Below are 13,478 nucleotides of genomic sequence, written 5' to 3' on the forward strand. Positions count from 1 at the left end.
TTGATGGCTATCAAGAGATGATAAGTTTGATCAAAACGGTCATTTCTAGTAACTGTCTCTGTGGAATGGAAACTGAAATTGATTTTTTTTTTATGTGTATGGTACTGCTGATTGAATAAGACACAGAAACTAAGCAAAAATAATTGTGGACAAGAGAGAACAATGAAAGTGTAAAGGTCAAGAGTCCACTATGTATGCATGTGTACACACACACACACACACACACATACACACATATGCAGATATTAGATAAGAAAATGAAATCATTCTACAATCAGGATGGACTTCAGGGTCAAGTAAGAATGTATTGATCTTTTCAAGGTGGGAGATCTGTGGGTAGGATGGGAGATTTAGAGGAATGATAAAGTCTAAGTCCAGTTGCCCGACAGCTACATGAAGGAGGAAAAGCAGAGAAGTGAGACGAAAATGGGATTTTATCCTTGAGTTTTCATCAAATCTCAAAGAGGTAGTAAGCTGATGTGACTAAGGCCTGCAGGACCTCAGTACTGAGACTCTGGACAGTGGCATGCAAGCCACGGTTGCTGGAGGCTAAGTGGTCTTCCAGGGGTTGGTATTAATGATATGATCTCTCTTAGCTGTCTTGTAGACAAGGTTCTGCAGTGGTCAGGGTGTCTTCCCTAGCCCCAAATAGATTAGTGTCTCCTACCATATACTTCTCTTCTAACTTCAATTCTTGTAGCAGCTTTAAGTCAGTTATTTTCGCGCCACTGGACTGTAAACTCTGGCCTGTGTCTCATTTCAGCTCTGGTACCCAACATCCTGAGCTTGTGCTTAGTAGGCACTTAGCAAATGAGCAAGTGAGTAAACAGCCAAAAGCTTTATAGCTAGGCTCACTTCTGTCTGTCTGTCTGGGTGCCCACAAGACCCGTCAACTTAGATACATGTGTCTAAAATACTACCATTAAAATATTCTCTCAGGAAAATACTACATGAATTTGAACTATGTGCTACACAAATAAAGTGATTACAATGAATTGCGAAGTTGACACTCAGAGGTATGCCCATGAAGTGTTTTTAAGGGACTTGCAATCTAATGGTTTCTGAATTAAAAATAAACATCTCAGGACTGGAAGACATCACAGGTCAGGAAGCCATTATAACAGCAGTTTCTGTACGGGTTATCTAACCCGACTCCGTCTCAGTGATTGCTCAAGCTTCCTCTCTACTAGTGGAACATTAAATAAAATTTATCATTCACCCCAATACTCCCAGTAATGGAAACCATGTCTCTTTATGAAAACTTTTACTCGATTTTTTTAATTGTTCTTGACATTAAAGAATTCTGTGATACCCACGTAGCTTTTGCCAATGGGTCCCTTTGTTAAAGTAACAACAAAACAGTCTTCCTTGTGTCTGAAGAAGGCTGCAACATTATCTCCCAAGGCCTCTATTTCTTACTCCATTGGCTTCTTCATGGGATGCCCATGCCAGAGAAAAGACATGTCTACTAACTTGTTTTCTCATCATTTATACTTAAGCCACCTCACAAAAAGCAACAGAATAATGAAAGACGTTAGAAAGTCTAAAACTGAGGTGACAAACAATCTCACATGGGAATAACAGCACTCACCCGTATGCACATTACAAATCTGTAACTCTGCCTGACCCTCACACTTTCTAATTTAGAAATGCCTTACCTTAATCCAGTGCCCCACATTATCAGGCTCAAATGAAGACTGTAAAAATAGATACAAAATATTAATGCACAGCAATGGCCTCATCAAATCACCATTTTTAAGCCGTCTTCTCACTACAGCATATGGAAATATAGCCTTCATTCTTTCCTCCAAAATTTTTCTTGGCAAGTTCAGCACTGACTAGCAATAAAAGCACATTAAACCACAGTAGAAGAAACAGGAAGTCTTGTCTGTGACATTCTTATTACTCCTGTCTACACCTACCTTGAGACTGTAGCACAATAGCTCTGTAGTCTAGGCATCAACACGTTATTTTTTAGTTCTGCAGGGCTAAGAGTCAAAGTATAGGAGTACGTATTTCTATATAAGTGTATAGAACTATTACTCCTCATGAAACCCATACTAACACTGGTTAATTCACCTCTCCCTGTCATTTTTCTGCTTAATGACTATTAGGCTCCTTTCTTTCCTGTTTGTAGAAGTAGCCGGGTTCCTTCCTGTCCTTCCTACACCTGAGATGCTGCCCGGGAAAACAAAAGTCATGGTGTGGAACAAAATTACTCAACTTCTACTGTTGCACCAAGCACAAAATGAACAAAACTAATTGATCTGTAGCCAGGTCAGTCAGCTATTAATCTGAAATGAGAAATGAAGACCACGAGGAGCCTCCTCTCTGTCCTGTGATGTCCAGAAGCTTACAGAACTCTAGCAATCACTGAGCAAACAGGGGTGTTCGCTTTGCAAAAATATTCAGGTATTTTCTTTTAAAAAAAACAAAACAAAACAAAACGATGGAACAACAGACCTATTAATTGGCACAAGAAAGTTGCTGAAAAGAGTATTGTATTCTCCTTCCCAACCCTAACACTTCACCTTCAGCTCACCTTACACACAATTAATGCAGCTGTTCTGTCTGAATAACTTTGTCACTGCAACAAAGAAAGAGCTGATCCTCTTCAAACAGAGTTGAGTTTCAAAGCGGTCTTGTGTTTTACTTTCTTTACCCTCTAGACAGTAATAATGAGCACTATCGGGGGGGGGGGGGGAAATCCCTCTTTTTGTAGTTCTAAGTTGTCCCAATTTTTTTTTTGCCTTCATCATCAAATCTATATTCATATGCTATTTTGGGTCCCATCTATTATGCAACCGATACCTTGCAGTCGGAGCAACCTCAGTTTCCACTCTCTTAATGCTCTGGCCTGTGCCCTCTAGTATCTGGAGCATGAGTGGAATGTGCCCTGTGCACACGGTTGCTATATTTATATATTTATGATTACCTGGGGCCCCCACAAAAGCCACGTATCTGGAGGATTTTTTTTTCTTCTTACAGGAAAGTGTAACCGAGGGGTGAGAGCAGCTGGTGAAACTGCTCTGCAGCTGAAAGTCTAGCCCCCTCCTTTTCAATTTAAATTTCCATTTAAAGCATTTATTTTTGTGACAGCTAAAGAGGTATTCTGGAAGGCACACTTGGTGTGACTGTAACTTTGCATGACTGTAACTTTTGTTATGTTCCAAATTTATAATGGCGTCTTTTTTTTTTTTTTTGGTTTGTTTTTGTTATCCCCCCCTCCCTCCCCACCCCACCTCCCGTGCCTTTAGGAGCTAATACACAGAAGAAGTGAGTGATACAGGGAGGCTCTATCTTTGAATGTTGGTAGAATTTACTAATTACCATATGGATAAAATACTGAGATACAACCACCTGGACTTCTGAGTCCATTTTAGCCTCCTACTGTAAAATTGGAAGAGAGAGATATAAGGGATAACGGCAGAGAATTTCATGTGATGATTTCTTTTCCTTTCGCAACCCCCCTTAACTGAGATTTGAAGGGGGAGAGGGAGTAATGTGCGGAAAGTTTCCTAAAATTGGTGGCAGAGGTAAGGATGAAAGGGGCCAATTCTCCTCACCCTCCTCACACCTCTCCATAGATGGAAATAATCCTTACAGGATGCAGCCCACCACAGTAGTGAGTACACAGACCCCATGGTTCCTCAAACCAAGCTCCCTAGGGTTGTGTTGGCTCTGGGATACTCAAGGCCAGGTAAGGATGCCCCCGGGGGAAGAGTGAGGAAGCGCAGGGCGGGAAACCGATGGCTTCGGGACTGTGTGGCGCCTAGGGCCGGCCCGTGTTCCTCAAAGCTCCCGATCGGGATCACCTTGAGATTCAGCTTCCTTGATAACCGTTTCCAGCGACTCAGCTCCATCCTCTTCTTTGAGGCGAACCCTCCCTGGGGCGCCAGCAGCATTTTTGCAGGCGCAGGCCTAGACTTGGGCCACAACAGTGACAACCGCGTCTCCTCCCAGACTGCTTTCAGGTGATGCTGGGAGTTGTAGTTCCGCCACTTAATAGCTAAACAGGGGTCAGACATCCCGGAACTACTCCTCCCAGGAGGCATAGCGCGGGCAGCTTGCAGTTCGCGCTGTTACCATGGCATTGGTGGGGGGGTTCACTGAGCTTCTTTAGCAGGGCCTTTGCCTATATCTGGCGCTTGGTGATGATGCAGAACTTCCTGATTGGCTCTGCGGCGGAGGCGTTGGTTTAGTGGGCCAAGAGTTCTGGGAGCCGGAACACGTGTTATCGCTTGCGAAGAGTTTAGGGGACCTGAAGGTACCGAGTTTTGTAATCTACCGGTGAGTGTTCATTTTCCATGCTGAGGGAGGGTGAGTGGTGCCCACTCTTTTGTTTGCGTTGCAGTCTTGTTCCCACCTCGTCATTACTTGGTTTCTTGTTGGTCTAGGTTTCTGGCAGCTCAGAGTCTCCTAGCGAGATTGCCGATCACTTCTCAGAAAAGAAAGGACCTCCTTTCTCCTGGCCTCTGCTGGAGCGTAAGCTTCTCAGCTGCAAGTTTTTCTGAATTTAGCAGGTACTTGGGGAAACTTTAAGACAGTAAAGTCTAGGAATCCTGGGATGGCCAGTGGAACTAAGGGAAAATTGAACCTAAATAGCCAAGCCTGGATGTTGTCACTGAAGGTGTGTGTACTTTCAAGGCAGGGCAAAAATTCAGAACTGGAGTTTTGGACCTGGCCACTTGTTGGCAATTCAGTTTACTTACTGACAAAATGGGATTATACCTAAACCTTGGGAGTATTGTAATGATTGAAAATCAATGTGAGTAAAACATTCTGCCAGGGGATCTAAAACAAACTTTAAACTGGTGGAAATATAAGGAAAGCTGTGCCCCGTAGACCTAGCACCCACCGTCTAACTTGAGTGTAGACCAGTAAGTACATGGCTGAATGAACTGTGTTACATTCAGACCTTCCACTGTCTCGATGGTAGCTCTTTTGGAAGAGTTAGTTTCATGGCTATTCTTTGGCAGGGGTGCCAATTTTTTTCTGAATGAAAAGTAGAGTGTAGAAGTGCATATAATACAGTGTGCATCCATTTTTGGAGAACAAGTGTGTATAAATGTTTAGATGAGTATGGAGAAAGGCTATCGATTTGGAGAAGATGGATTAGAGGCCGAGGAGTGAGATGGGAGAAAAACAATTACACTGTTGCAAAATGGGAACTCTCACAGTTAATATTGAAACATTGCATTTGGCAAATTTCAGTCTCTTCTAAGCCACTAGCCTATAACATAGTCTCTAAAACTAGACTTCTATAGTTTCAGTACCAGCCCCACCAGATACTACTGGTGACTGTCTTAATCACTGTTCTGTTGCTGTGAAGACACACACCATGACCAAAGCAACTGTTCTAAAAGAAAACATTTAATTGAGGGCTGGCTTACAGTTTTAGAGGTTTAGTTCATTATCATCAGAGCAGGAAGCATGTTGGCATGCAGGCAGACACTGGACCTGTAGCTCAGAACTCCATCTTTATCCATAGGCACAAAGAGGTTTGCCATGTACTTTTGGAACCTGGAAGCCTACTCCCAGTGACACATTTCCTCAAGTCCTGTGTCTCTCTCTCTCTCTTTTTTTTTTTTTTTTGGTTCTTTTTTTCAGAGCTGGGGACCGAACCCAGGGCCTTGCCCTTCCTAGGCAAGCGCTCTACCACTGAGCTAAATCCCCTACCCCAAGTCCGGTGTCTCTTATCCTTCTAATCCTTTCAAATAGTACTACTCCCTGGTGACTAAGCTCAAATACATGAGCCTATGGGGGCCATTCTTATTCATACCACCACTGTGACTTTATTAGCTTCACTTTGCTAATTTATAAAATACAAGTGAATAGGGTCTATGTTGTATTTGTTGTGAGGGGTAATGTCTACGATGTATCAATAACAGTAAGTACCCAATAAATGCAGCTACTATGATTTTTAGTCCTTTCAGTGGATAAGATTAGCCTTTTTTTTTTTTTTTTTTTTTGGCTGCAGGGGGCGGGGGTGAGGGGTGGTGGTAGTGATGGTGTCTCATTCTGTAGCAAACACTGGTCACAAGGCTTTGTGGTAAGCACTTTTACCCACTGGATCATCTTACTGGCTCTGCAAAATTCGGTCCCTGTCTGTCCCGAAGCACACTCTCCAGTCAGGCTGGCCTCAGACTTACAGAGATTTGCCTGCCTCTGCCTCCCAGGTTGTGGGATGAAAGATGGGTACCAGCATTCTCTGTTGGACTCTTGCTTCCGTCTTTTCTTTGTTTCTGAAAGATTTGCTTTTCTGTGTATGAGTATTTTTGTCTTCATGTGTATATGTGTACCACAGGTATGCGTGATGCCCTCAAATGAGAATAGGAAACCCGATCTTCTAGAACTGCAACTACAGATGATTGTAAACTGGCATGTGGTTACTAGGGACCAGACCTGCTTCCTCTGCACAAATAGCAGGTTGTTTTAACCACTGAGCCAATTCCCCAGACCTGCGATTTTTATTTTTGATGTGCTTCATTGGTTTCTTTTCTCTCTTCTTACTTATTTTTTTAAACCTTCATTGGATAATTGGAGTTTTCTTCAAATTTCTTCTGTATTTCCTTCTAACAGGTTTGGATATTGTACATTCTGTCATCCATCCCCTTGACGGCTATTTCCAAACTCTTAACCCATGTGCCTGATAAAGTTTAGTGTTGTTAGTGTATCTCTTTCTTCCCTACCAATTAGGGTTAGAAATTTAAGATATTTAAAACATTGTGACATCCATCATTTCTGAGTCAGCTTGGTGGATGGTATTGTTTGGAAGTTCCTCGTAGTGTCTTTCTATATGTATATACTTGTTAACTCTGTGTGGGGAGGGTGGGAGGAGACATGGATGTCTAATGTTTACATATATCTATAGGTCCTCCCCTCCCCCCGCCCCAAATGTGATCATCTCAAGCTTGCTGCATTTAGTTACCAAATTTGGGACATCTATCCATAAAGATAATCCATTCAAGCACATTTAAAAATTCTTTGTTTGCTAACAGATGAGGGCAGATTGGCATTAGCAGTGTTAGGGCAGGGAGTTGTCCTTAGGACCCCTAAATACTTAACCTGTATAAGTGAATTGAAAAGGACAAGACTAGCAATATAAGAGACTAAGTGTAGGGGGCAGGCATGGTGATAAAAGCAGATGAAACCATTTGATGCTGTGGAGATGTCTGTCTGTGTCTTGAACCTTGCTTGGGTCAGTAATTACATCACTTCCAAATTAAGTTTTAAAGACGCCCTGTGGTTGCTGGAGGCTGTTGTGTGAGTACAGCTTTCTAGTGGATAACAATGGGCAAGAGAAATCCTTTGATTTATGCATGGGAGCTGTTTCTTCTCAGAAGCTGCCATAGCCCGGTCATTGGCACATTATTTAAAAAAAAAAAACAACTACTCACATGAGTCTACATTCGTGTCTATATTGTATACATGTATTCATAATAAAAACTTCTATGTGCATAGGTTACAATTAGAAAACATCTGACAGGGGTTGGGGATTTAGCTCAGTGGTAGAGCGCTTGCCTAGGAAGCGCAAGGCCCTGGGTTCGGTCTCCGAAAAAAAGAACCAAAAGAAAAAGAAAACATCTGACATTGAGCACACATAATTGAGGATAGGAAATATTGGTTCTTCAAGCTCTGAAAAAAAGGTTTTATGTCTTTAAATGTTGATTTCTAGCTAAGGCACATTTTGCAGAGCCAGTAAGATGATTCAGTGGGTAAAGGTGCTTACCACAAAGCCTTGTGACCAGTGTTTGCTTTCTGAGGCCCTACCCAGTAGGAGGAACTGAGTCCTACAAGCTGTCCTCTAAACTCTAAGCGTAGCATACATTTGCATGTACACACACACACACACACACACACACACACACACACACACACAGAGTAAGAAAATACATTTTAGGTGTATTTTCTAGTGCTGTCCTTTTTCTTTTTTATGTCTTGAGACAGGCTCTCACTTTGGAACCTAGGTGAGCCACATCATCAGTGCCCTCCCTCCTGCATCTGGGTCTGTGGTATTTACCATCACAACTGGTTTGTTTGCATTTCTAAACGTTTGTGCCATCATCACAAAATAGAATCAATAACAATATGCAATTCCCTTTTGAAATCATTTTCCAGTTTTTGTAAGATCTTGTTCAACAATTTGAATTAGCCATAATCTGGGTGAAACTTTCAAAACCCCAAACAGCAGAATGGGTACACAGCCCCAAGCCTGACAGTATGAGCATCTCCCTCCAGCTCACAGAGAGGATTCGATATCCTAAGCTGAGGGTTTTAAATCTGACCTTTAAAGTTCTGGGGAATTAACCGTCCTGACTAAAGAACTGTATCATACCAAAAATAACCTCTGCACTCAGAACCGGTGGCTGTGTCTTCAAGGGCCTAGTGTTATTAACTGAATCTCATCCCAATATGGGTTTGCCCAGATGAAGGTGAAGGGTCATCTAAAAATTTTGCAACAGTAAAAGAGTTCTAAGTATATAACAAGTGTAAACGTAAAACGACTAATCCACGGTGTGTCTGGCAACACTCACCTGTACTGCATGGTGGAACATTGTTTCCTTCATGCCCCGTGACTCCAACAAATGCTGTCCCAAACACTGCAGCTTAGGTTCAAGACTGCTGTATCTTGTGAATTGTAATCTTATTCTACACACGGTTTTCTACCCTCATAGGAAACGTTTTGATGATTATAAAAATCAAAATATTAATCAACTCTAAAAATTTTAGTCAAGGTATTTATATCTTCCTGATATCAAATATTAAGTCAATATTCTTTACATGAAATAAACAAGCACATTCGTTAGTATGCAAATCTGCTTTAACCTTTTTCCGTTTATGTGTGCACATAGATGTGGAGGCCTGAGGCTGATGTCAGAAATCCGTCTCCATCTTTCTACCATATTCCTTGAGGCGGGGTCTCTCAATCAAACCTAGAGCTGAGCAGTGTAGCTGGTCTCTCCAGCCAACTGACTGGGAGTACCTTTCTCTGACTAATGAGGCTGGAATTGTAGGCAGGCTGTCATGCCCACATGGGTTTTGGATCCAAAGCGATACAAGGGCTTTAACCATTGAGCCGTCTCCTCAGTCCCTTCATCTTTAATAAATGGTAAAATTAAATGTGAACCATACTCATGTCTTAAATTTCTTTATGATTTGCTCATAATGAATTATTGTACTTATATGTACATAGGTTTTATGACAGTTTCTCTGGCAAAGAGGGTTATAAATCAAAACTGTAGGTAGCTGTTCTCTGGTGTTACCAAGCCTCCATAGTAATGCTTTAGAATATAGGTGCTACCGTTAGTTTGTCACATAACTGTAATAAATCATCTACTAATAAAACTCAAGGAGTAGCTGAGGGAATGATTCATTGCGTAAAGTGATACCCAGCATGGCTCTTAAGCACCTCTAAGTCACCACTAGGGTGCTGACATGGGTAGGTCCTCAGGAGCCAGGGGACACGTGTGCCTCTGCCATACGCATCCATGGGAGTGAGCACTCATAGGAGACATGCACACCAAACCTCAACCTGGTCCACTTGGCAAGAATTCCTAAGGATGCTTGATGGAGTGACATAATGTAGTATTTATAAGATGCTGATTTGTCCACTGACATTTAAATTTTAAAAAGTGCAAGTTTGTATGAAGTGTATGTGTCTAGGCCCTGTGCTATATATATGTGGAGGTCAAAGTACAACTTTGCAGAGTCAGTTCTTCCCTTTTATGAGGGGGGTCAAACTTAGGTTGACAATTTGACAGCAAGCCACTTTACCCACTGAGCCATCTCGCTAACCCTCCAATGACATTATATTATTGGTCAGCCATGCTGGCTTATCAAACTCTGTAGTGCATTTTAAAAGCTCATAACTTTTCACATGAAGTACTAATTATTTAACATCCTACAAATAATGTTTTCTGTTGTTTTTCAAACCCTGTTGGTGTATCTGTAGAAATAAGAAAGAATATCTATATTTTTTTTCTTAAAAATTTTGTCTTTCCCATTAAGAAATCACTCATAGATCATTTATCTGCTCCTGTAGTTTCTCATCTATATGGAAGTAAACTAGAATATATATAATCCCATTTTGCAGGTAATACGTTATTTTATGCTGTGAAGGATTTGATGAGTATCCATTATGATGTCTTGGAATCTCTTATTGAATTTTTATTTGGAGGGGAAAAGACCTATATTGCTTAATATTCACTCAGGTTGGAGAAATGCTGTTAATGACACGTGCACTAAGTGTTAGGACCTTCCCTGTGCATGTTTTCAAGGCTAAGTGACCTTGTGTGCCAGTTTTTCACAATTAACTTGTTTTAGTCCTTTCATTTGCTTTGTTTTCCTCAGCTTCTATGTGTGTGTGCACACACACACACTCACAGATACACACAGAGACTATATTTCAAAGTGACTAGTATTATCATTTTGCTTTGGGACTTTGGGAAAAAAATCTTGCTTTCTGGGTTTTTGTTTTATTTTGTTTTTTTATTTTGTTTTTTTTTTTTTCCTTTGTCCCAATCCTGATACCCAAGAAAGCTGTGAACCAGAGTTAATAGACATGCAGCTGAAAGAATAAAAGAAAAGCCCCTAAGGTTTTACAAAGCCATGGGAACATAAACCTCTAAAACTTTCCAGGAAGAGGGCTGTTGGCCCAGGACATCTGATACCTAGACCTCCGAGATTTAGTTAGAGAGAAAAGAAGAAAGAGAGAATAAGAGAGAAAAAAGACAAGAGAGAAATCTGACACGGATCTTGGCTGCAGTGGTAGGAGACAGAGAGAGGGAGAAAGAGTTTCCTAGATATAGGGCCAGAAAGTTAGGGAGCCTGGGCAACCACATTCCTCTGGGTAAAGACCAATGTGCTTATTGTAAAGAAACTGGGCACTGGGCCAGAGAATACCCCAAGAAAAAAGTACCGCCGAAGAAGGTCCTCACTCCAAAAGATGATGACTAGCAGGGACGGGGCTCGGTGCCTCTCCCCGAGCCTAGAGTAACGCTTAAGGTGGAGGGGAAGCCAGTTGAGTTCCTGGTAGACACAGGAGCCCAGCACTCGGCATTACTCAATTCCTCTGGACCAATTTTAAAGAAAGTCTTGGGTCGTAGGGGCTACTGTACATTAGCAATATTCATGGACTATCCGAAGAACTGTTGACTTAGGAGTGGGACGGGTAACCCACTCATTCTGAGTCATCCCCGAGTGTCTGGCCCCCCTTCTGGGGAGCGATCTATTAACAAAGATGGGGGCCATTATCACCTTCATGCCCCATGGTCCTAAAGTGATCCAGGACAAGATTATTATGACTCTAACCATGCGTCTAGAAGATGAACATAGGTTGTTTAAACAACCCAAAGAAAATATCAACTAAATACAGGACTGGGTGCAGCAAATCTCAGGGGGGTGGCAGAGACGGCTGGGATAGGGCTAGCAACCCAGCGCCCTCCTGTGGTCATCGAGCTCAAGGCCACGTCTTCCCCAGTAGCAATCCGCCAATACCCCATGAGTAAGGAGGCACCGGAAGGGATCTGACCACATATCCAGTGCCTCCTTGAACAAGGCGTCTTGATAAAATGCCAGTCTCCCTGGAATACCCCCTTGCTACCAGTCAAGAAGCCTAGCACAAATGATTGTAGACCAGTTCAAGACTTAAGGGAGGTAAATAGGAGGGTACAGGACATTCACCCCACAGTGCCAAATCCCTACAACCTCCTGAGCTCTTTGCCTCCAGACCGGGTATGGTATTCAGTCTTAGATTTGAAAGACGCTTTCTTCTGCCTGAAACTGCACCCTCTAGCCAGCACCTCTTTGCCTTTGAGTGGCACGACTCCGATTCTGGGTTTACGGGACTGTTGACTTGGACCAGGCTGCCTCAGGGCTTTAAGAACTCTCCCACCATCTTTGACGAGGCGCTTCACCAGGACTTGGCCCACTTCACCGCCAGCCACCCCCAAGTAACGCTGCTTTAGTACGTGGATGACCTATTGCTTGCAGGGAACTCTGCAGAGGAGTGCAGAAAAGGCACGGAACTCCTGCTAAAGGAACTGGCGCAGCTGGGATATTGGGCATCGGCCAAGAAGGCCCAGATCTGTTGACAGGAGGTGATGTACTTGGGGTATCTGCTCAAGGGAGGTCAGCGGTGGCTCACGGAAGCCGGAAAGATGGCTGTGACTCAAATACCATCCCCCAGGAACCCTCAGCAAGTGAGGGAGTTTCTGGGGATGGCGGGATTCTGCCATCTTTGGATCCCTGGATTTGCCTCCCTGGCCGCCTTCCTCTACCCTCTGACTAAGGAAGGGTCTCTCTTTTGTTCAGGAGAACAACAACTGGCATTTGATGAAATAAAAAAGGCCCTACTGTCTGCCCCCGCCCTAGCACTACCAGATGTGGCCAAACCACTCACACTTTATGTAAATGAAAGAAAAGGGGGGCGGGGGAGTTGACACGGTCCCTGGAAGTGACTGGTGGCTTATCTCTCAAAGAAACTGGACCCAGTAGCTAGCAGGTGACTCTCATGCCTCTGGGCTGTGGCTGCGGTAGCCCTGCTAGTAAAAGATGATGACAAATTGACTATGGGGCAGAGACTGACCGTCATGGCCCCACATGCTCTGGAGAGTATAGTCAGGCAGCCCCCGGATTGATGGCTGTCTAATGCCTACATGACACACTGTCAGAGTTTGCTACTGAATGGAGACCTAATCCAGTTCGGCCCCCCGGCAACCCTGAACCCCACCAACTTGCTATCCAATACAGCAACCAAGGTGGTCCATTCCTGTCAGGACATCCTGGTGGGAGAGATGGGAGTCAGGAAGGACCTGCGAGATCAACCCCTTCCAGATGCTCAGGTGACCTAGTTCACAGATGGGAGCAGCTACGTTGCAGAAGGTAAAAGGGTGGCAGGAGTGGCAGTGGTAGATGACCCCCAAACCGTTTGGTCTAGCAGCCTACTTACTAGAAGGGTCTTCAGCCCAGAAAGCTGAATTGATAGGCTTACTACAGGCTTTGAGATTGGCAGAAGGAGAAAGAGTAAACATCTACACTGACAGTAGGTATGCCTTTGCCACGGCCCATGTTCATGGGGCCACCTACAGACAGCGGGGACTATTGACCTCAGCTGGAAAAGAAATTAAAAACAAAGAAGAGATCCTAAGCTTGTTAGAAGCCATACATCTCCCAGAAAAGATAGCTATCACCCACTGTCTTGGTCATCAGAAGGGGGACTCGAGAGGCAAGGGGAAACCAGAGGGCTCACTTAGAAGCAAAAAGGGCCTCTCAAGGCTTAAAAGTGTTGTCCATGACCCTCCTGGACTGTCCAGTTAATCACTGTATCAAAAAATTTAAATACTCAGAGGAAGATTTACAGAAGATGGACAAGCTAGGGTTCCAGTTAGAATCCCCTTATGGGGTCAGAGAGACTGCCAACAGTAAAAACATCCTCCCTGAGTGACAGGTTATTACTTTCCTCAAGCAACTCCATC

At 43.3% G+C, this 13,478-nt stretch overlaps 2 protein-coding genes and 1 non-coding gene across 12 annotated transcripts in view; 2 read left to right on the top strand and 1 right to left on the bottom strand.

The window, feature by feature from the left end:
• Positions 1–4,111, bottom strand: part of Ccdc191 (coiled-coil domain containing 191) — a 70,727-nt gene extending 66,616 nt beyond the window's left edge. For 3 of the 4 annotated variants that reach the window (XR_005491341.2, XM_008768763.4, XM_039088898.2), the window contains exons 1-2: positions 3,816–4,111; positions 1,659–1,697 (exon numbers count right to left, since the gene is read on the bottom strand). Coding sequence is in view for 3 of the 4 variants with exons in the window: in XM_008768763.4 (XP_008766985.1) it covers positions 1,659–1,697; positions 3,816–4,055 (279 nt within the window). In the remaining variant the exon portion in view is untranslated. The remainder of the gene's footprint in view (positions 1–1,658; positions 1,698–3,815) is intronic. The other variant, NM_001427765.1, reaches the window with a different exon arrangement.
• Positions 4,112–4,174: 63 nt separating this feature from the next.
• Positions 4,175–13,478, top strand: part of Qtrt2 (queuine tRNA-ribosyltransferase accessory subunit 2) — a 30,788-nt gene continuing 21,484 nt past the window's right edge. For 4 of the 7 annotated variants that reach the window (XR_005491014.2, XM_008768759.4, XM_008768760.4 and 1 more), the window contains exons 1-2: positions 4,272–4,290; positions 4,398–4,523. The gene's annotated coding sequence lies outside the window, so the exon portion shown is untranslated. Of the gene's footprint in view, positions 4,291–4,397; positions 4,524–13,478 lie in introns of those variants that run through there. The other 3 variants (XM_039088231.2, XM_039088233.2, XM_006248320.5) reach the window with 3 other exon arrangements.
• Positions 7,241–7,374, top strand: Snora84 (small nucleolar RNA, H/ACA box 84). Its single transcript, XR_005491564.1, has one exon. It is a non-coding gene; the product is annotated as a small nucleolar RNA SNORA84 (small nucleolar RNA).

Source organism: Rattus norvegicus, chromosome 11 (assembly GCF_036323735.1).
Source record: "Rattus norvegicus strain BN/NHsdMcwi chromosome 11, GRCr8, whole genome shotgun sequence".
In the NCBI taxonomy this organism is placed as follows: Eukaryota; Metazoa; Chordata; class Mammalia; order Rodentia; family Muridae; genus Rattus; species Rattus norvegicus.